Here is a 23722-nt window from a genome sequence, read left to right as displayed (position 1 = left end):
CTCCGCAGGCTTTCAGGCAGACTTCGGATCATGCCCTTCAAGGTTTTGTTAAACCTCTCCACCAGACCATTGGTCTGGGGGTGGTAAGGAGTTGTGAACCGGTAGGTCACTCCACACTCCTTCCACATTGCCCGCATATATGCCGACATGAAGTTGGTCCCCCTGTCGGACACAACTTCCTTGGGAAAACCCACTCGGGTAAAGATTCCCATCAGGGCCCTAGCCACAACAGGTGCTGTTATGGTCCTCAGAGGTATTGCCTCTGGGTACCGTGTGGCATGATCCACCAGAACCAGGATAAACCTGTGACCAGCTGATGTTGGCGGATCTAACGGACCCACAATGTCGATGCCCACCCTTTCAAAGGGGGTGCTAACGACCGGAAGTGGTTCCAGGGGAGCTTTCAGCTTCACCCCTGTTTTCCCACTGGCTTGGCAAGACACACATGTCCGGCAGTAGGTATCGGACGACACTTTCATCTGAGGCCAATAAAAGTGTGGGACAAGACGGGCGAAGGTCTTGTCTTGCCCCAGGTGTCCTGCCAATGGTATCTCGTGAGCCAACTCTAAAAGGAAGGCTCGATAACGTTGAGGGACTACCAAGGCTCGTGACGATCCATGTAGGGGTGCCTTGGGTTCACTGTAGAGGAGGCCATCCTCCCAGTAAACACTGTAGTTCCCTTCAACGTTCCCTGCTGCCTGGGCTTCGGCCTGTCGCCTCAGCCCCTCAAGGGTAGGGCACTCCCTCTGGCCCTGGCAGAATTCCTCCCTGGACGGGCCTCCCTCCACGTGCCACTCGGCCGGGATGGGTAGGTCCTCCAGGTTGGTAACGTCCCCCTCCGCAGACTCCTGGTCCACCACCTCCGGTGGCCTATCCGTCCTACGGGGTGGAGACGCCAAGGCAGGCTCCTCCTGTCCTCGGTTCTTCCCTTGACTGGCAGCTGGCTGGGCCTTTGTTCCAGGCCCCAGCCGGAATGAACTCCCTCTTCGGGTAGTCACGGACCTTGTGCTAACACAGGCCCAGTCAGGTGTACCCAGCATCTCGGTATGAGTCCGGTATTCCACCTCCTTCCAAGCGTTGTGCTCCATGTCATTGCCCAGCAGACAATCGACTGGCACGGCAGGGCTTACGGCAACTCGAAGTGAACCTGCAACCCCCCCCCATTCAAAGGGAACCTCAGCCACGGGATAGTGGCCGGTTCTGCCGTCAGCCATCGCGGCTGGGTGGAGTACATCGGGAATGACTTGCTCTGGAGACACCAGTTGGCTACGTACCATAGTCATACTGGCTCCTGTGTCTCTCAGAGCCTCCCCTCTTTGGCCATTGATGGTGATCCACTGCCCATACTTTGCAGTATTTGCGGGCACCTGGATCTTAGGAACCATCTCCCGTTCTCCCAGGGACACTAAAGTGACACCCGCCCACTCCCTTCCCTTAGTTAAGGGCATCTCCTCCCCGAGCACTACACTAGCTACTCCGGGGGGCTTTCCTCCAGTGGGAGGGGGTGAGCGTTTCTGACACTTCGGATCTCCTTTATAGTGTCCAACGCCACCGCACTCGTAGCAATGGACAACCCTTGGCTGCTGACTCTGGCCAGGATTAGGGTTTCTGGGAGGGTTAGCCTTAGAAGTGAATCCTGTTCCCTTCCCTTGGAAGTTATTTTGGGGGCCTTTGGAGAACTCCTTTTTCTTTTCCCCTCCTTCTTTCTTCTGGGGGGCGCCCTGTCCGGCCTTTTGAGTATCCCCTCCAGTCCCCCTTGTGGACACCCGGGTACTAGCCCAAATGTCCGCCTCCTCAGCAAGCTTCCGGGGACTGGTCAGCTTGCTATCCACCAGGTGTTGCCGCAGTTCAGGGAAACATTTCTCGAGTAGGTGTTCCTTCAACACTAGGTCAAACAGCTCCTCGTAGTTCCTTACTTCACTGCCCTGAATCCAACCTTCCAGTGCCTTCTTTGCATAGTCCAGGAAGTCCACCCAATTCTGTGTGCCCAGTTTGTGACTACCCCTGAACTTCTGTCTGTACTTTTCCGGAGTAAGTCCAAACTTCCTGATGAGCGCCAGTTTCATGGTGGGATAGTGGGTTTGCTCATCCTCTTCGAGGGCCAATAAAGCATCCCTACCAGCTGGAGGCATGTATTTATACAGTCCCCCTCCCCAATACTTCGCTGGAACCCCATGGGCCCTCAATGAGACCTCATAGGCTGCTAGCCACTTGGCGATGTCGTCACCCGCCCCATAGCTTGCTACAATGTCCTTTGGCAGGTAAGGTTTGGATTCCCTAGTGGACTCTTGGTTTTGGCTGCCACCATTAGGAACAGGTTGTGCCCCGATTCTCAAAATCTGAAGATCTATTTCTTTCAGTCGCAATTCATGGGCCATCCTCTGCTCCTCTTTCTCCTTTTCCAGCCTTGCTAAGTCCCATGTGAGCTGTCTCTTCTCTCTCCGATCTGCTAACTCCACTTCGGATAAGCCCCCACTAGAGACAGTGCTGCCCTTCCTAGAAAGTGTCCTGGGCCCTGCTGACAGGTTCCCCACCTCAGGTTGGTACATCTCAGCCCCCTCGGGGTCAGGCTCTCCATCCCTGTCTTCTTCCTCAGCCTTGCTTTCCCTGCGTGCCTCCCCCCAAGCCCTTAAGCTGGTTTGAAGTGCACCCTTCTTTGCTCCTGGGGGACAGTACACCCCCTCTCGCTGGCAAAACTCCCTGAGTTGGGCCACAGTGTACGTGTCTAGATTTTCAAGAACAAACTCCATCTTGCCCACTCAGGTTAGAGGACAGGTTTTGTGCAGTAACAATGCAGGGGGGTACCTTTAATAATACCTCCTCCCACCACCAGAGTAAATTTGGAAAAAACAAAAACCCACAATTAGGAAGGCCGCTGTGAGAAAACTCCCGGTGTAGGCCTATGGACTACCCACAGTTATTGTTGAGTATATGTAGGCACAGCTCTATCCCACCACTGAACACCAATTTATGTTGGAAACAGCCCCACTCCCACTCCGCAGGGTGGTGGAGGGCCTTCCCGACACAATGGGGTAGCTTGGCTCGAGTGGTCAGGAAACAGGCGCAGTGCTAAGCATACAATATACCCATACAATAACCATGCGTGCATCCGTTCCAAAAACGACTCTACACCGTAAAAATTATGAAAATATTCGTTCTTTATCTTTTTCTCTTAGTTGCTGATTGGAAAAATAAATAGGTCAATCACAATATACAAGTTTTTAAATAGAGCAGGTCAAATAAATATTTGCTGTTTGCTGAAATAAATAGGGGTGATCATAAATAACAGGGCATAAATACCAGTGCAATATATACAGACAATTAAATACTTTGAGGTAATAAATACTGTACCAATAAATACTGTACCAATAAATACTGTACACCAACAAGTCCTGTGGACCTATAAATACAGTGCAGCATTAAATAGATAAGAACTTAATAAATACAGTTTCCTCAATAAATAATTGGAAGTATACAGTAACACTCATGAATCAGATGACACTCCAATACTTAAGGGCTGATTTGGCCCAGGCACAGCTTGTAGGGTGTGGAAGGCTTGGGGGGTTCTACTCCCTGGCTGAGGCAAAGGCTGAGGCCTAAACTGAGGTAGATCAAAGGGGGGAATTCCAATGCCCTGGCTTCCCTTCTCCACACAACCTCTCTAGGTTAGTCCCAGTTCACCCCAGGCACAGTCAGGTGGGTTTCAGCACCTCCCTAGCCCCTTAGAGTAGTCTCTCAGGTCTCCACAGGGCCTTAGGCGCCCTCTACTCCACTTACTGCCCTTTTCTGATGTTCCGACGCCGCTGGAGTCGTGTCGACGCCGTGAGGCGGTTCCGGTCCGGTCTCGGTGGCCTCGGCACAGTGTCAGTTCTTTGTCGACGCCGGTAGGCGGTTCCGGTCCGATGTCGGTGGCCTCGGTTCGATCTCGACCTCCGATTCGATGGCGTCGGGCAGTCTCTTCACGATGTCGACTTCGGGCGGCTCCGGTCCGATGGCGCTCTCGGCTCCGATGACGTCGGCCGGCCTGGCCTCGCTGTCGACTTCCGGCGACTCCGGGGTGCGATCCTCACCCCCGACCTCCGGTGCTCTTCCTCACAGGTTCCGGGCGACTCCGGAGTGCGATCCTCACTCCCGACCTCCGGTGCTCCTCTACCTCGGTCTCCGACGACTCCGGAGGGCGGACTTCACCCTTCCGATGACGCCGCTCACTCGACCTCGGTTCACCTCCTTCTCGACCCTTGGTATTCCTCTCGACCTCCGCCGGCGCCCTCTTACGACCTCAGGCGGCTCCGGGTACGACGTCTGCTACCTCAGTCAGCGCCGCTTCTCCACCTCGGGCTCCAGGTCTTCGGCTACTCGACGCCAGGCTCCAGGGAAACCAGTTCTCAGGTCAGAATCTTGCTGCTTTCTTGGTTCTAAGGCCTGTTCCTGCTGTCCAGGTCCTTAGGATGGTTTTCTTCTGTCTTCTTCCCACACAGGGCTATAGGCTGGGATCCATCAGTAGGGACAAGTATCAAGGGTGGGTTTATGGACCCCACTCCAGGCACAAGTTTCCACCCCTGCTGCTTCACTCCTTCCTCCTTCACTGTTGTGCTCCTCTCCCTTCACCAGTCAGGTGCCAACTGCCAGCTCCAACTGCCAACTGCCTCTCTTATCCTCCCAACATTCTAAACGGTTTCCAACTGTCACACAGTTCTGGAATCTCCTGGAAGGTTCTGGAAGGTGCTGGTAGGTTCCAGTGGATGCTGGTGATGTCACAGGAGGCCACCATTTTGTGCTTCAGGCCCTCAGACAGAAGTTTCAGGGGTAGCCAAAATGGCTCCCTGAATCTGTAGCAACACGAAAAAGTCTGGTGGTTCCCAAAAAGGAAAAATTCAAACAGGGTTTGAGGCAAAAGTGGGACAAAATAAATAATGATGAGGAGGGACCACCCAAAGGGCTGACAGGTCTAACACTGCATAAGTGTGATTATGTTACATATGCTCTGCCTGTTGGGTGTTCTGGGTTAGGTTTGGGGAGGGATGGGGAATTGTTTAACTAAAAAGTAAAACGTTTGCATTCTTAATTGTAATTCTCCTGATGTGCATGGTGGGCCCCTTGGCTCGCTGCTGGATGTATCTAGATATGCAATAAAAATAAAAAATATATATATATATATACATGTGGCGTTCTTTTGGTTGTATCCTCATGAACTGGGGTAATGCCGGACCGCCGCAGATCAAAGACTGTACCGACGCCAGAATTGGACCGTGACTTCACGGGTGGATTACACTTACTAAAGTGGGAGTTTCAGGGTGCAGCAGTGTTTCTGCGGTGGGGTGAGGGTCCAGGACTGCTGCTTTGTTTATTCCACTTAACATCGCAGGTGAAGGAGAGGAGGAAGCAGTCACCGCCCACTTGGGGAGTACTTACACTGATGGACTGCTTCAAAGGGAACTCGGAGTGCCGGGTTTTCACGATATCCCCCTCGCCTGCCAGAGCGCCTCAACCAATCATAGAGGGGCAAACTGTTTAAATATGTGGACAAATAAGAACACTGCATCTAGCGGCATTTGAAAAAGTCGATCCTGACGAAACGCGTCATGCCTGTGGTGTTCTAATAAAGCACGTGCTCCTGGTACCCGCGTGGGCTCAATTCCTTTCGGTTGAAGGGAATGTGGTAATATATATATATATATATATATATATATATATATATATATATATATATATATATCTGACATTTAAACCTATGTAAAAACACATTTGAAAAAACAAAGGGCCTGGCAGCAAATAGCGCTTACTAGGCGATCCAAAATGTTTTAAAGCAACATGTATTTTTTAATTTTACAGATCAGGAGCTGTGTGCAAGCAAAAGAGAAACACTAACTAATAAATAAATAAAATGGCGCCTGCATCAATCTGTGCAATTGTGCTCATGGAGTGATGCATACATGCTTACATCATCATGCATGCATCCACATATGTTATCATGCATTCACGAGCATAGGCACACACATGGAGTGACACATACTCAGTCGTGTGTATTCCCGTTGTTGCACTTTTGTTCTTTTCTTTCTTTACTGACAATGAGGCACAGCATCAACAAAAACATTTATTTTTAATGATGCTGCACAACATTGGCAAAAAGCATTGGCAAAGCCAATAGGTCGAAAAAGCGAGACCCATTGGCTTTGCCAGGGTTTGTTTCCCATTGACATTCTCAGCGCCCTGAACTGATCTTCCAGAGGTGCAAGTGCTATATATACAAACACAAGGGCTTATATCACCAGCCTGGTTTTAGTTGAGTGGCTTGGGCTTATACCTTAGGTATAAAGGTATATTTAAGGGGCATATGTTGATGCAGTGGATCTAGGTATGTATGAGAGGACTGGGCATGTACCTGTGGGCAGCATTGGCTTTTGATCGGGCCCAGAAGGTTGTTTCCAGCCACTTTGGCATGCACGTGAAGGTGGCAGTGTGGTCTTGTGAATGTGGTGCCTGAAGGTGAGGACAGGTAGCACAGGTTCATACCTTGGGCCTGAAGGTGAGAGTGGGTGGCGTGGGCTCGTGCTGTGCCTTTTGAGTGCCCCAGGGGTGGTAGAGCTTGAAGCATTCATTGCAGAAGCTGGAGCGGCACTCCGTACACCCTTTGGTGGCCTCCTGTTGGGGTGGCTTGCAGAACTGACAGATGATGGTGGTACTGATGTTGACCGTCTGCCGGTATCGCTCGACGATGCGCTCCAGGGTCAGATTCCGGAACAGGTTGCCCAGTCCACGCTCACCCAAGTCCACGTCTCTCTGGCAAGCTGGGCATGGAAAGATCACCGTCTGTACCTGATTAGTCCCCCGCTTCCTTCCGGGGTACGTGCCAAACCCTGGTGGAAAAGAGAAGACAATGAGACTTTATCCACTGAGAATTGCTATTTGGATGCTGAGATATCTGGTTGAAGAGACTGAAGAGGGAATATGGGTTGGTGCTTTACTGACGGTTGGTGGTATTAGTTGATAGTTTGATGCATGGCTAGAAGGGAGATTGGTGGATGCCTAGTTGGATGGATCCGTGGTTTGATTCACGTGGAGAGTAGTTTAGACCATTGAACAGAATGCTGAGTGGTTAGATGAATGAATAATTTGATGGTTACATCTATCTATATCTAGATGGGCAGATAGGTTGGGAAGTGAATTGATGAGTCAATGACTGTCTAGGTGGTTTCATTGAAGGCTCAATGGGTTGTAGGTGATTGATTGATTGGAGCAGTGGGTGCTTGAACAGATGGAGAGATGAATTAGGGAATGTGTGGATGGACGAATAGATCTGTAACTGGATTGGACTGTTGTTTGGTGGATTTGGATGGACGGATGGCTAGAGGGATGGACAGATAGTCAATGCTGAGCTGCTTAACATCATAACTACATTAAAACCGTCACATCACTTCAACGATCCTATGCCCACCAAATTCTTTAAAGAACTTACCTCATCCATTTTCTCTCTGGTCGAAGATTGTACATGAATCTCTCATGCAAGGCTTGATTCCAGATTGCCTCACGATTGGACAAGTCATCCCCATACTATAGAAACCTAAGGCAGATTTATCTGAATCTAACAACTTCTGAACAATTTCTAACATCATGACTTTATCCAAACTACTTGAGAAATACGTACATACACAACTCTGTAATCACATTGAACATTTTCAACTCCTTGACGTGGATCAATCTGGCTTCAGATCTGGACACAGTACTGCAACTGCTTTAACACACATTGTGGGCGATGCCCTAAGACTACTTGACCAGAACGAACCTCGCCTACTTATACTGCTGCATCTCTCCTCAGCGTTTGACACGGTCAAACACAACAAGTTAATTGACCTCCTTGAAACAAGGATGGGGTTAACAGGTCCAGTCTTCAATTGGTTTGCCTCGTTCCTTCAAAGTGGAACTCAACGAATCAAAGTCAACCACGACCTTTCCAAATCTAAGCCAGTCTCAATTGGAGCTCCACAAGGATCCGCACTATCACCAACTCTTTTCTACCTGTTTCTTGAACATCTCACCGAAATTCTGAAACTGACTAACATACAATGTCATATGTACGCAGATGGTACTCAACTGTATAGGAAATTTTTTTCACCGGACGACAACACTACGCTCAACTATGCTCTTTTAAAAACCCAACAGTGGCTATCTCATAACCAACTTTTGCTAAGTACACTCAGAACTGAATTCCTCTCGCTTGCCTCCCACATTCATAATGCGCCCATTCAGGTCTGGCTCAAACAACTAACAGCCCTCAACTGCACACCACATGTTGTTAGCTCCACTAGATCACTCGGCCTAATCCTGGACAAATGCCTGAATATGCAGGATCACATCAGTGTGACAAGAGGAGCCAATTACCAACTCTACACATTAAGGAAAATCAAACCATTCCTACAGCCCACTGACCTGCAACAAGCTGTCCAATCCCGTTGTATCTCCCATTTAGACTACGGAATTGTAACCCTGGTTGGGCTGCCCAGAGCTAAATTGGACCCTTTAAGGGCCACTCTGAACTCTGCTGCCAGACTCATCATGGGCTTCAGAATATGTGACCACATCACACCTGATCTAATCCAACTAAATTGTCTTTCCCTCGATGCAAGGATCAGGTATAAGATAGCCTGCTTGACGCACAAAGCACTGCATCAGAAAACGCCCACTTACCTGGCAAATAAACTTGAACTATCAGGTGGGAATCACGCTCTAAGAAGATCAAACACTACTGCTGAAACCACCAAAGTTGAAAAAGAGAACCTACAACCGCGGCTTCTCTGGTCTTGCTCCGAGAATATGGAACGCTCTCCTGCTCCTGAATAGCTACATGCGACAATAGTACTGTAGCCTCACAAACTCTTTAAATTGACCTTACAACCCTGCCCTTCGTTATCTACTATGCCATCTGCATCTTGTTAACTGCTTATATGTCTATTTTTCGTCTCCAATGTGCTTCTGGTGCATATGCGTAGTTATCTATTATGTTTTCCTGCTCTAGCTTAACCAGCCAGCTGTTTTGTATAGCGCTCTGATACCCTGCCGGGTCATGTTTGCACTTTATAAATCTTTTCAAATAAATAAAATGTTAGATAAGACTATCCGTTCATCGATCTCTCCTTTGGTCTTTGCCTTGTAGTCATTTTGTAAGAACAATAATGACTAAGTCAACCATGCGACAAAGATAGTGGTGCAAAAGGCCTGCTGTGTGGCAAAAGAGACCTAGTGATGGTAGGTACAGGCAGCCAGTGGCAAAGATGTTTATTTAGACATCCTGGTGGCAAAGATGGCTGCTTATTGGCTAAGTGCAAAGATGGCTGCTTATGTGGTAAGTACAAAAATGGCTGCTTATGGGCTGGTGACAAAGATGGCGGCTTATGGATTGGTGAAAAAGATGGAAGCTTTGGAGGTAGCAAAAAAAAAGATGGTTGCCCTAGCAGCAAGTGGTAAACGCTGCAGCTCAGACGGCAAAGTACTGTCTTCCAGGGGGCACAACTATCTTGCCTGTCATGGAAAGGCTAATTCGTCTCTTAGCCTGATGACCACGGCTGAAGCAGGCAACTGATTTCCTTCATTTTGGCACTAGCTGCCTTCCCACTTCAGGCAACTTGAGTGGCAGCTCAGGAGACCCATGACTGGTGTCTGTGGTGCATTCCCTTCCCACGCCTTGGCTCACCTGACTTAATGAGGCGGTCGAGGCGGTCAGGCTTGGGCACCACCCTCCTGCCCATGCGCGGACTCCGTGTAGCAGGCGAGGAAGCGGGCGAGGTGGGCTCAGAGTTGGGGTCGCAGCAGATGTAGCCATGCTGTACCAGGATCTCACTGGCACAAAGGTGGCACACGTTGTGGAGGCAGGGAAGGATCAGGGGCTGCTTGTACATCTCCTTACACACCGGGCACGTCAGTTCAGGCTCCATGTTCTTCATGCTTGTCTGTGAAGAAGAGAGGTCAAAGGTCAAGTAGACTAATCAGAGAGACTCATGTGATCACAGATTGCCAGTGGGAATAGGTTTAGGGGGTTATCACAAAAGTAGATGAAATATACAATTAACGGCAATTTTCCCACCCCAGAACATCTAGGCCCCTCACAAGGTTAGCAATAGAATTACTTCCATCCAATAAGCTTGAACACCCTTTTAAAGGCCGCAGAAGCATGAAAAGCTGAGCATTCCCTGCCAGAATCTGAAAGTCTGGTTAGCAGATTGCGCTTGAATTATAGATGCACATGAGCCAACTTGTAACTACTTTACTTGTCCAATGTGAGATGTTTTACTGAGTTCTGAGGTTCATGGGTACCACTGAGGCTTGAAATTCTCTTATTACAAATACAGCAGACCTCACAATTCTTCTTGGTCTGCATGGCACAGAGGTCTCAGAGAAGCCAGCTCCATGGAGGAGCTGCTCACCTGGTCACTGATTTTCATTGCATTGTGGGTCTTGTAGTCCAGAAAGCCCCGTATTAGTACATTGACTGCAAATACCAGAATGCAACAAACACATCTATACTGTATGAGCCACTCGAGGAGGGGTCTGGGAAGCTTGAGAGCTCTGCAGGTAACTCAGTTTAAGGTGGTATATGGGAACTAAAGCTTTGTTCATCGAAACACAGGGAAAGCAAAAGTGATAACAATCATTTTTGATCCGCATCACCTGATAATGACATCACAGGAAGTGGCATTAGATGACATTTGATGACATCATATAAAGTGGCATGAAAGTGGATTAAAAAAACTTAATCATGAATGGATTTCTTTGAAGATACTGCTTAGTCACACTAATGGTGACAGAAACAAAAACCCTGCTACAAAAACTAGTAACAATTACGAAAATGCTTGCTTTCAAAATCATTAATCTTTCATAGGATTGGTTAAATCGCTGTGGATGCACAGCAGGTCCCTGAAGTTGCACGTGTAACTTTAAATATGGCAATGAATATTCAAGAATGATGCTTCTGGGAGGTGGTCATGCCTGAGAATCGTGTATGAAAAAGAACTCCGGGACAGAGTTTCCCGGTCAAGGTTCGAGTCACTAAAGACTTCCACCTATAGGACCTGCTGGCTTCTTTAGACCCTGCTTAAAAGGCCTTTTGACGCTGCACCACCCTGGTGGATTTCAACCAGGCAGCAGACTGGTCCCCATCTCTACATTTAGGACCTTCTACTTCAAGTCGTAGGTCACATGACCAGCAGAGTCCCCGGGGGCTTTGAATGCTCACATAACTCAGTGTCTTGCCTTAAAATTGAGTTTTCCCTAGCTCTGTTCAGATAAACTTTAAAATCTTGGTAAGGACAAAAGCAGAAAATGTTATCGCCTCCCTTTCTCGATGTGAAGACTCTATCTTCAAGTGGTATCTTTCTCAACATGCCACCGAAATCCTATTCCCTAGATTACACTCTGAGGCCAGTTTGTAATCTTACGACTTGCTTTAGACCTCCTTAACACTTCTTTTTAGGTCTTGCTAACTAATATCTTCATCTAGTTTCTGTCGAAAGACCAACTGTAGACAAAATCAATCGTTATAGACCCCTTTGGGTCAGCCCTTGCTTATCATTGGTTTTCTTTATTGTCACTCCCATTGCTTACTTTTTATTTGTCCATTGTCTTTTTTTGTACCGAAGTGTCGCTTCAAAGCCTTTCCTTGCCCCCTCCTTTTCTTCTGTCTTTGAGAGCTTGTCATCTTGTTCAGTCCACCCGCTTCTCTCCCTTCTGCTAGAGGGCTGGTGTAACAGTCATGTGTTGTCTGACATCACTGCAATATCATAATGTCCTTTATGGCTGCAGTAAGTTCTGTTATTAAAGAGATATATGCCAATAATAGCTGCCAGCCTGTCTTTCATATGAGTTTAGATTTTCTCTCCACAAAACGTAGAAAATCCTGAACTTGGAATCTGAAAGGAAACTATTTGCATAGTTGGCAGATATCAAGAAAACCTGCAAAGGCAATGTTTATCTTGGACCAGCACCAGGCACCACTGCTTCAAAGGCCCCCCGCTACAATTATAAAGGCCATCACACCACAGATGGTGTTCTTCCAATCAAAAGGTGCTGCTAACATTTACTGCTTTACTCACATAAAGCCAGATGGACTATCCTCCAAAATGGAGTTTGCGCTTGCAAAAGATGGGATTTACAATATATAAGTCCCACATTAGGAGGTGGTAAAGTTTTTCGGCTCTTTGTGAACTGTGCAAAATGTTTCTGGGTCTCTAGAAGACCACTACCAACTCCAAAGAACATTTTTTTTTAAAAAAAAAAGCTTTTTTAAAGCAGCCCGGTTTCCTTAAAGAAAATTGGGCTACTCTGGAAAAAAAAGTTTCCTTATCTAAATGCAATCACAGACATGGTAGTCTCCTGACCCTTGCAGGCCCCCATTTCTGGGAATATATGCAATCTGAGTCTTGCTTTACCACCTTCCTAGTGAATATTATTTAGGTAGCTTAGATTGCGATTCAGAATTTTACAATCCAACATATTAGTGCATAAGTCGGTTCGCAGAATTCGATGCGAGTCACAACAATACCTAGTTGCAAACAATGTTTTTGCTGCACGATTAATGATACATCAGGCCCATAGTTGGGTGTACATTCACTTGCATAAACTTTAATAGATGAAAAAGGAAGGATAGTTAGTGTTAAAACTGTCTCTTATGTCTTATATGGTATGAGCCTAACAGTTTTTGTCCAGAGACTCTCTTAATAAAATGTTATTCTAAGAAGAGTGAGCAAATCAGTTTCTATATTGTGAAGACATATATAAGTGACAATAAACAGTAATGGTGTGGGCTACAGCTCTGGTGGAAGAGAGTTCAAAGCTCCTTACAAAATGATGCTTTGTCCTCTGGGGTCCTTTCCACTAGTAACAAGTCTATTTTTGTGGCCACTTCTTGAGATCTAGGTCTTGCTGGGGGCATTTGTGCTAGTGCCATAAGAAGCCTTGTGATGGGAGAAATTTCCTTAAAATTGTCCCCGCTGCATGGCGTGAGTCTATAGATATGGAGGGACATAAACTCTATACGAGCACTTGTAGTTATGCTTGCATAAGAATGTCTGTGAATGCAGGTGTCTTTGTAGAAGACTGCTTGTGCCTGCTCTTCCTCTGACCTGTTCCTGCAACAGAGGAACTCAAGGAGGAGTGTGGGAACAGCCAATCACAATGCAGAGATGACTGCTCCCTGAAAGTATATATGCAGGCTTTAGAAACCATCCTACAAGTGGAGTGGCTTCATTTGAAGAAAGTTCATGATTCATGTCTTCAAAATTGATGTGCAAAACATTAAACAAAATTCTGCCATCAGATCAATAAGAAAATGAATATTTTTTAAAAGAGACTGTTAGTATTTTTGTCAGGGCTGACAAACAACTTTCAAGCAATACCACACAGTGGCAAGATAACTGGTTACCGCCTTAAGAAAATTATTACGTTCAACACTTCCAGTAAAAAACATTCTTTACCATCATCAGTTCCTAAAAAATCACCGAGATTAACATTCAGAAGAGAACAATAATTGAATATATGCAAAGAAATTGCATATTTATCCTCCACCGTGCCAGTGGCAAAAATGTCCCACTTGAGTCGGTCAAGTCGTTGGTAACATTGTAGCAGTCAACATCTGGGTCCGCCACACTGTTGGCCAACTGTGGGGCTGAGGACAATCAAAAAGCGGCTAATGAACAACTATGTTTGGTGGAGTTGACTCAATGAAAGACAACCACAGAAAGGGTGGAATACTATTAAGAAATGTTAGGTATAGTAGCACTAACATGCTGTGAAACACCTTCAACATTTCAATGAGTTAAGGAGACTAAACATGTGGACACTGACAATTTACCTCCACTTCAGCGGTACATTCTGAGGTTGCTCGTCTAATAACGAATAGAGCCCTGGCCGAATAACACGAATTATGACAGGTTTTCCTCAACTACAGTAACAAAACACTTCTTAACCACACACATTGCAGACTACCTCTACAACTGTACCATTTGCACAATTGGTTTCTTAAAACACAAATGACCTTCTATTTCCCATAAATTTGTTGGAAGGGAACATCCTTGCTGTGTGGTGTTAACAGTTCCAGACTATTTCTGGATCTGAGTGACCAAGACAGCCTCTATCTGGCTTCGACCTGTTGAACATTTGATAGGATCCTGGATCTGGAACAACATCTCTGCATCCATCAGGTTCGCCACAGCGTTTCTCCAATTACAAAATACAAAAGTGCTGAAGACACACCGCTTTGCAGACTACCATATCATGATGCAGTAGCAGTCCACTTCTGCTCTCAGAACCCAGCAACCCTCCAATCACTGACCGACTGCATCTTTGCCTTTGACCCTGTACATCACTTACTTCTGCTCTCAGAACCCAGCTACCCTCCAATCCCTCAGCTACCCTCCAATTACTCACCGACTGCATCTTTGCCTTTGACCCTGTACATCACTTACTTCTGCTCTCAGAGCCCAGCTACCCTCTAATCACTCACCGACTGCATCTTTGCCTTTGACCCTGTACATCACTTACTTCTGCTCTCAGAACCCAGCTACCCTCCAATCACTCACCGACTGCATCTTTGCCTTTGACCCTGTACATCACTTACTTCTGCTCTCAGAACCCAGCTACCCTCCAATCCCTCAGCTACCCTCCAATTACTCACCGACTGCATCTTTGCCTTTGACCCTGTAAATAGCTAACTTCTGCTCTCAGAACCCAGCTACCCTCCAATCACTCACCGACTGCATCTTTGCCTTTGACCCTGTACATCACTTACTTCTGCTCTCAGAACCCAGCTACCCTCCAATCACTCACCGACTGCATCTTTGCCTTTTACCCTGTACATCACTTACTTCTGCTCTCAGAACCCAGCTACCCTCCAGTCCCTCAGCTACCCTCCAATCACTCACCGACTGCATCTTTGCCTTTGACCCTGTACATCACTTACTTCTGCTCTCAGAACCCAGCTACCCTCCGATCCCTCAGCTACCCTCCAATTACTCACCGACTGCATCTTTGCCTTTGACCCTGTACATCACTTACTTCTGCTCTCAGAACCCAGCTACCCTCCAATCCCTCAGCTACCCTCCAATTACTCACCGACTGCATCGTTGCCGTTGACCCTGTACATAGCTAACTTCTGCTCTCAGAACCCAGCTACCCTCCAATTACTCACCGACTGCATCTTTGCCTTTGACCCTGTACATCACTTACTTCTGCTCTCAGAACCCAGCTACCCTCCAATCACTCACCGACTGCATCTTTGCCTTTGACCCTGTACATCACTTACTTCTGCTCTCAGAACCCAGCTACCCTCCGATCCCTCAGCTACCCTCCAATTACTCACCGACTGCATCTTTGCCTTTGACCCTGTACATCACTTACTTCTGCTCTCAGAACCCAGCTACCCTCCAATCACTCACCGACTGCATCTTTGCCTTTGACCCTGTACATCACTTACTTCTGCTCTCAGAACCCAGCTACCCTCCAATCACTCACCGACTGCATCTTTGCCTTTTACCCTGTACATCACTTACTTCTGCTCTCAGAACCCAGCTACCCTCCAGTCCCTCAGCTACCCTCCAATCACTCACCGACTGCATCTTTGCCTTTGACCCTGTACATCACTTACTTCTGCTCTCAGAACCCAGCTACCCTCCGATCCCTCAGCTACCCTCCAATTACTCACCGACTGCATCGTTGCCGTTGACCCTGTACATAGCTAACTTCTGCTCTCAGAACCCAGCTACCCTCCAATCACTCACCGACTGCATCTTTGCCTTTGACCCTGTACATCACTTACTTCTGCTCTCAGAACCCAGCTACCCTCAAATCCCTCACCGACTGTATCTTCGCCTTTGACCCAGTCCAGCACTTTTGTGGCCTTTCTGCTGAATCCACACTAAACAAATAACACATACATACATAAATACTATAAATGCAATTTTCATTTGTGTGACCGCCAGTCACATAGCAAACCGGAGGAAATGGCAAATTTCTTGGCAGCACTGATGAAGCTAATAGCTCTGGCAACTGTTTTGTGATTTTTGGAGCCTGTGCAGCACAGTTGCTGGCAGCAGTTTGTACAGCAGGTTAGCACTTTCTCATCTGGACAGGAACATTGTTTTCTGTACACTTCCTCCTTGGGGTGTTTCTAGGAATGGTAAAGTAATCTTTGCTAATTTGAGCTGAAACGTACAGTCCTTCATCACTTTAATGTTGTTCTGCATCAAGAGTTTCCCATTATAATACACTCTCTGAATGTTTACTGATTTTGACGGCTGCAGGGCGTGGCTTTTCATTTCAGACTATTTGAATAAAAGTGAGGGGGTGTTCCCAGCTTCATGAGCTGTGTTATTGAATCATTCAGGCCAAATTTAGTTCCTCTCAAACTGGGAACCATTTCACGGAGGCAGTGTGCTGCTGAAAGCTGCCAGCTTAATGGAAACCATAAACTGCACGTCTGTCTGTCACACTTCTTCATTCTTCACACTGCAAAGTGCTGAGGCCCATAACACGATAACTGCACATCAGTGGTCATCACGCACGACGTGGAAACACTTCTCAAATAGGATTAGAACAAAAACAACACTTCCACCCACACACCCTACATAGTGTAGTGTGCTACCCATGTAGGCAAGGGCATCAGCGCCCACATAAGGATGGGAAACAACCTTTACAACGCAGTCATTACATCGCAACATCCTTTACATCGCATGTCTTTACAACGCAGCCATTACATCGCATGTCACTACAATGTATGTCATTACAATGCATGTCACTACAACGCAGGCATTACATCGCAAGTCATTACAATGCATACCATTACAATGCATAGTACCCGCACACTATCCAACACTTACCTTACTGTTGCACTCACTGGAGTTAGAATAGTAATTTTTACCTCTACACTATCCAACACTTACCCTACTATTGCACTCACTGGAGTTAGAATAGTAATTTTTACCCCTACACTATCCAACACTTACCCTACTGTTGCACTCACTGGAGTTAGAATAGTAATTATTACCCCTATACTATCCTACACTTACCTTAAATGCGATGTAATGGTATGCATTGTAATGGTATGCGTTGTAAAGGTATAATGCGATGTAATGGAATGCGTTGTAAAGGTAGTTTCTGAAAATGCGATGTACTGGCATGCGATGTAAAATAATGCGTTGTAAAGGATGTTGCAATGTAAAAACTGCGTTGAAAAGGCATGCATTGTAAATGTAAGCGTTGTAACGTCATACATTCAAAAAGGATAGTAAGCACTATAAATGTTGCCATTCAGGCTCACTTTTCCCTCCCTTTTAACTCCATTTTACTTTTCAGGCTCACTTTTCCTCTTACCTTTTTCTCTTCCAGGCTCATTTCCCTCGTCGAATTCTTTGCTGCTTTTTTGCTTGCGGGCTGTTTCCTGCCCTCTCCCTCCCGCTTCCCCGCTCCCCGCATCCACAGAAGCAGGAGTGGTAGCCGCACCTTCCCATCCTGGCGGCCATGTCCTGGATTTGCCTCCGCCACTGTACTTCCCCCCACCCTGCAGGAGTTTAAGAAGGACCTAAAGACCTGGCTCTTCAACTAACTCATCTCAGCAGCAGTATCCTCCCACCCCCAGCTCCTGGATACCCTCAGGGGTGATAAGCAGCGCTCTACAAATCCTATTTGATTGATTGATTGATACCATACAATGCCTCCTTTCCCTAGATGGAGCGCTAGCTGTGCATCGAAGGCATACATCTGGCTTTGTCCCTCTCAACCAATGCAAGCAAAAGCCATTAGAGAGAAGGGGGCTGTCCGAGCCTTGAGGAACTTGACAGGCAAGCAGTCACAAAGATCTCTACTTGTTGAGGCAGCTATTCCAAAATAAGGGGTTAGCCGTTCTTTCGGCACTCCTATCAACCCTATTCCTTTACCTATTTTTCTAGAAGCACTCTATGGTCGACTGTGCCAAAGGCATTGGAGAAGTCCAGTAATAGTGCTGCGGGTTTTCTCATCTCTACTGCTCATGATTCTCGAGCGCTGGGTGCAAAAATCGCTCCTTAACTCGGGTACTCTTGAATTGAGGTGAGGACAATCTCTTTCAGTAGCCAAAACTGGAAAAGTGCCCCCCAGAAGGAGGAAAAGCTATCGTGATGAAGAACCACTTGGACATGTCGTGAAGCTGGCCCACGCCACTAGCATATCAGCCAGTCACACCGTAAGTTGCATTTATTTAGCAAGAGTAACATTTAGAATGGAAGTCTTTTGCTAGCAGGAAAGACAGTACATAGATCAGTGAGGATGCTGTGCTTAACATAGTTTAGGAAAATGCTATATGAATCAACCCACCAGTTCTGTAATTGTAGTTGGGAAGACCTAGACATAATTCTAGCAAACCATATATCTAACTAACGACTGTCCAAGCCACAGGCAAAACACAATGATACACCCCAGCAAGATTTTTAAGAGGAAGATACCAGGCATGTGCCAAAGAGACATGCCAGCAGCTATTCAAGAGGTAGAAACCAGGCTTGTGCAAAAAAGACCTGGCAGCAGATATTCAAGAGTAAGAGACCAGGCTTGTGCCAAAGAGACCTGACAGCAGATATTTAAGAGGAAGATACCAGGCATGTGCCAGAGAGACCTGACATCAGATATTCAAGAGGAAGAGACCAGGCTTGTGCCAAGGAGACCTGACAGCAGATATTCTAGAGGAAGAGACCAGGCTTGTGCCAAAGAGACCTGACAGCAGATATTTAAGAGGAAGATACCAGGCATGTGCCAAAGAGACCTGACAGAAGATATTCAAGAGGAAGAGACCAGCTTTGTGCCAAGGAGACGTGACAGCAGATATTTAAGAGGAAGCTACCAGGCATGTGCCAAAGAGACCTGACAGCAGCTCGCTCACCCTTGCAACGTGTGCCTCTCCTGATCAGCAGAGACTCTGGTAGCCTTGCACCATCACCAAGAGATGGTCCAGCAATAAGGGGGCTCCGTGGCCCAACCATGATGAAGCCATACCCGCAGACCGTGGGGTCCCTCACAATAGTTACAATTTCTATCAGGGTTTTTAACTGGGGTTGTGTACATTCTGTATCACACTTGGAAACCTAAATGATGGTGAGGCAACAAATTCTCTTTTTCTCTCTTTAACTTTGTAGCTGTTTTCTTTTGTTCCACCATCCCCTCAATTGGTAAGTAGGGAACTGGCCTGTAATTAGCTGATTTTTCACGAATAAGATAAGACTCTTCTTGGAACAATTAAACAATTAAGACCTTCTTTCTAAAATGGCTGATTATTTTGAATCGGGCGCAAACAGGAGTCTGCCCTCACAATCAGATTTGTAGCATATGCAGTAATGCCACACTTTTTATTCGCACAAAGATCGCCAAGGTATTTATTTGAGGAGAACACCAAATCTATTGTGGTTTTCACCCCAGAACGGGGAAAAATATCCACCATTATTGTGTTATTCCCGGTTCTCAGATGAGAAACTCAGAGTGGTTAAATTGTCAAATTTCACATTTCTGATTTCTAAATTAAATACGTGTATGGGAAAACCTACTAGGTACTGGTAAGCTGTTATGTCAAACATCAAATAGAACTTTCACATTATGTTTTATTTTTTTTATGATTCACAATTTTAGATTTGAAGAGACCTTCTTGGATGAGGAGTGTCATTCGGGCCTGATGCCAAATTTCTGCTATACATAGTAATGCATCCTACTCATTGTTCCCTAACTCATCATTCACTAATCAGTCAATCAATCAGGTATTTGTGAAGCACGCAAGTCACCCGTGAGGGTTTCAAGGCGCTGGGGGGAGGATGAAAGGTGTTCAGGTCTCACCAGAATTTCAACCCGTGACATGCAGGAAATACACAAACCTCCGCAGCGGAAGAAATAAAATGCTGAGTTATCCCCTGGCCCCCTCTTGCTGAATTTTTCATTTTACCAGTGTAAGCAGGATGTAGTTGGTGAAGGGAGTAAAATGCTGACTCATAGGATTCAGTTCACACAAATATTAATCATCTGCCAGTCGATAGCTCGTGCTCCAGTACATGAGCCTCCTCAGGGGCTTCCGCCCACAAAAGCACACGCGGTACCACCTGCAGAGGAGCTGCCAGGAATCAGTGCTCAGGGTGATCAAAAGGGTAATTTGATGCAAGTACCTGCTCTCAGGAGTTTGGGAAATACCGCTGTAGCAGGAAATTCTTTTTTTAAAACTTACCTGAACGCCGCCACCAATGCTGCCATCTCCCGCCACATCGTGCTCTTCCTGCTTCTGGGCACAGGCTCCCAGACTGCACTGCAGCCAATCCTGACGCTGCAATGTCAGGATTGGCCTGAGCGCTGGCAACTTGCGCTCCCAGGCAGACGGGGAGCTTATGCCTGCTCTCTCCAGCCACAGCTACGCAGCTGGGGCTGGAGAGAGCTTCATTGCGCAGGAGGTGTTTGGTCGGCATGAGACGGGCAGCCAAACCCTCATGCTCAGTTAAGGGAGTGCACTACCACTCCCCCACCAGCAGTCATCCCCTGGACCCGCCCCCATGACTCGTCAGAGTCCTGGGGGTGGGTCCAAGAGATTAAAATAAAACAATAATAAAACGGGTTTAAAACCTGTTTAATTATTGTTTTATTTGAACGTGGTGGTGGGGTGGGCTCCTACGCCTTAATGAAGGGGCCACCACTGGACCAGGCATCAGACCAGTACCCCACTGTCATTAAACATATGGACCCACCACAGGCCTCAGGCCAACACCCCACTGTCATTAAACATATGGAGCCACCACAGGCCTCAGGCCAGCACCCCACTGTCATTTAAAAACTGAGGGACCTGAAAAAAGAATTCAGGCCAAGACTTCACTGTCATTTAGACTGCGTGGCCACATAGCGGATTCTGTCAGCAGGCCAGCAAACCATTGTCCTTAAAAATGAGGGGCCAGACACACCCCATTTCCTTTAAAACTGAGGGGCCAGACACACTCCACTATCCTTAAAACAGAGGGGCCAGAGTTGGATGATGAAGAGTGGCAGGAGGCGCTGTCGTCCCCTCGAGAGGTGGCAATACCGGCACGCCTGCAGTTGATACAACTGAAAGTACTTCATCGTACGTACTACACCAGAGTGACCCTCTTTAAAATAGGGATGGCTGCACACCAATTTTGTCTGCGGGACTGTGGGGAGGAGGGTACCTTCGATCATACGATATGGGAGTGTCCGAATATTAGGGCATATTGGGTCAAGATAATGAGGACTATGTCTCAAACTGTGGAGGAATCAGTGCTTCCAGAACCGAAACGATGCTTATTAAACATATGGGAGCCGACTGACCTAACCCACCCAGCGCAGGATTGGGTAACACTGGGAATCATGGTTGCTAAAAGAAATATTGCAAGGAGGTGGGGGTCGAACGAGTCACCTACGCTGCAGGAATGGTGTAGGGACATGGATGAGGCCATGGTAGCAGAAAGGGTGGTATATGTGCATCGGGGATGTCCCCAATATTGGGCAAGAGTCTGGGGAGATTGGAATAAATTAAGGGGGTATATTTGTGAACCACCAAGATAGGAAGCTGTTCAAATGTCAGATTAGGGGTGTTGGATGGAAGGTGGCGGGGTTGGTATGTTGTAATGCTGCTGGGATGGTTCTTGGAGTCATGTACAAGTATTGATTTCACAAGTTTAAAAATGTACTGGTGCTGCCAGAGGATAATTTTGTATAGATCATGCGAATTGGTGATGCCCAATGTTTCTAATAAAAATATAAAAAATAAAAAAAAACAGAGGGGCCACACGCACCGCACAGTCATTAAAACTGAGGGGCCAAAGGCACCCCCCTGTCAAGTAAAGAGTTCAACTTACCTGATTTCTTCTAAAAAGTACGGTCCAGTACTCTCCGGTCATTGAAACAGCAGTCCCATTGCTGCCAAGGAGCTGCCTATCTATGTCATCTTCACCTTTCATTGTCACTTAGCAGCAGATGACATCACAAACAAACCCAGTGATGTCACTCAACAAGAATCTGACCATGAGGTCAATGCCCTCTTTTGATGGTTGCTTAGCTACAGACACATTTGTCTTACCTTTTCTAATTTTGCTAATCTTTTATGAGCTGTGTATAGATTTCCTCCCTTAATACATTAACTATCTTTTGTTATGCATATGCAACTACTTTTTTCTATCCTGTGTTCTTTGCTATATAGTTTTTTTATACTCAATTTATTTATTGATTCTTTAATACCCATGGTGTTAGATGCCATGTCTTAATTAACTAGCCCATTGTTTCCTACTTAATGTTTACATTGTCCTAATGTGTATATCTTTATAGCAACAATCTTGTAATTGACTAACTTCCTGATCAGAATTTTTAATATACTACATGTAATACCTATGCCCCGTCGCTGCCCTCCACCTCCTGTTTCCCCAATCTATGCCATAAAAAAGAAATAAGAAAGGATTAGTGGAAATCTTAACTAAGAAAAGAATGACAGGGAGCCTAGAAAGTTCAAAAGACTTCATGGAAGAAAATCTGTGAGAGGCTCTTTAGAGAACTTGGGGTACATTTAGTCCAGGTACTTCTAGGACTTTCATCTTTTTCTTGTCCTTCCTGTGCCTACCACTTTCTCTCTTCTGTGTCAGTAACATGCATGCTATCCTGTTCAATGAGAAGAATGCAACTTGAGTGGGATCAGCCCTCCATTACTGTCTGACCCTGTCAGTGGTAGACCAGCTGCTACGGGTTAAGATGTCTAGTACAGACTTCTGAGATTGTTTCTGAGGATCTAATCCCATCTTCCCAGGAAACCAGCATGGAGGTTGATCATATAGTGTCAGACGAAGAAGTGATTCAGGAATTGTCAAGCTGTGGCCTCAATGGAGCTCCCCCACTCTTTTTCCTTCCACATTTTTATAACTGGACAGGGAAATCCATTTTTGATTCAGCTGAACTCTGGCACCCTAAGTAGAGGGAGCAGTTACCCATCAGCATATGGTCAATTTGTTAGTTATTGGCTTGATCACCCCTTAGAAAAGGGCCCAAGATTTACTTCACACTTACATAAAAGTTTTGCCTCACCCATGGAGTGGATCCGTATCTGGGATCCTTTCAATTAAGGATAGACCGTGACCCTAGTAGGGGGACAGACTATGCTTTCAGGCACTGCCAAGATCATTTTAAATATTCTGGCCCCGCCCCCTTGATTCAACTGTTTGACATGTTGGCACTGGTAACTTCTTCCTCTGGCTTCCGCATCTTATTGCCCTAAGTGGCTGGTTTATAGATCCTTATGCCTTCTAGGTGATGCAACACCACTATCATCACAGAGCTGCGTGAATCTGTCTTCGTGCATGGTCAACAAGATTGTTTTAATGTTGCCCTCGGTCTAGATAAACTCTGCTTGTGACCTTCTTTTGAGATTTGTTTAAAAAATAAGTCTCTAAATATGTGTCTACCTTCACTTCTCTAGAAGATGTTTAGACCAACATGTGCCATGTCTACTATAAGAAATGTCCTTTTGAAGATACCGTGGACTGGCTAAAGAGCTTTGCCTGTAGGCAAGGACTTAACGGAAGTGGTCACTACTTCGGTCCTGGAAAGACATGCAGAGGATAATCTGGCACTCACACTATCCGGAGGTTCTTCACTCAAAGAGACAGCTCCATTGGTGGTAGAAGTAGAGGCAGAATCCTCCTTGCACATTACAGTGCTTAGAAATTGGGTAAGCCTTCTACTTACT

The 23722-nt window shown here is 46.4% G+C and overlaps 1 protein-coding gene across 1 annotated transcript in view; it reads right to left on the bottom strand.

Moving 5' to 3' along the window:
• The window catches only part of TRIM46 (tripartite motif containing 46), a 175146-nt gene that overhangs the window by 100403 nt on the left and 51021 nt on the right, over nt 1-23722 (bottom strand). The window contains exons 2-3 of the mRNA XM_085639902.1: nt 9689-9944; nt 6514-6857 (exon numbers count right to left, since the gene is read on the bottom strand). Coding sequence (XP_085496028.1) covers nt 6514-6857; nt 9689-9944 — 600 coding nt within the window. The remainder of the gene's footprint in view (nt 1-6513; nt 6858-9688; nt 9945-23722) is intronic.

This window comes from Triturus cristatus, chromosome 12 (genome assembly GCF_964204655.1).
Source record: "Triturus cristatus chromosome 12, aTriCri1.1, whole genome shotgun sequence".
Taxonomy (NCBI): Eukaryota; Metazoa; Chordata; class Amphibia; order Caudata; family Salamandridae; genus Triturus; species Triturus cristatus.
Note: the sequence above shows the minus strand (reverse complement) of the source record. Positions and strands in the feature narration are given on the sequence as shown.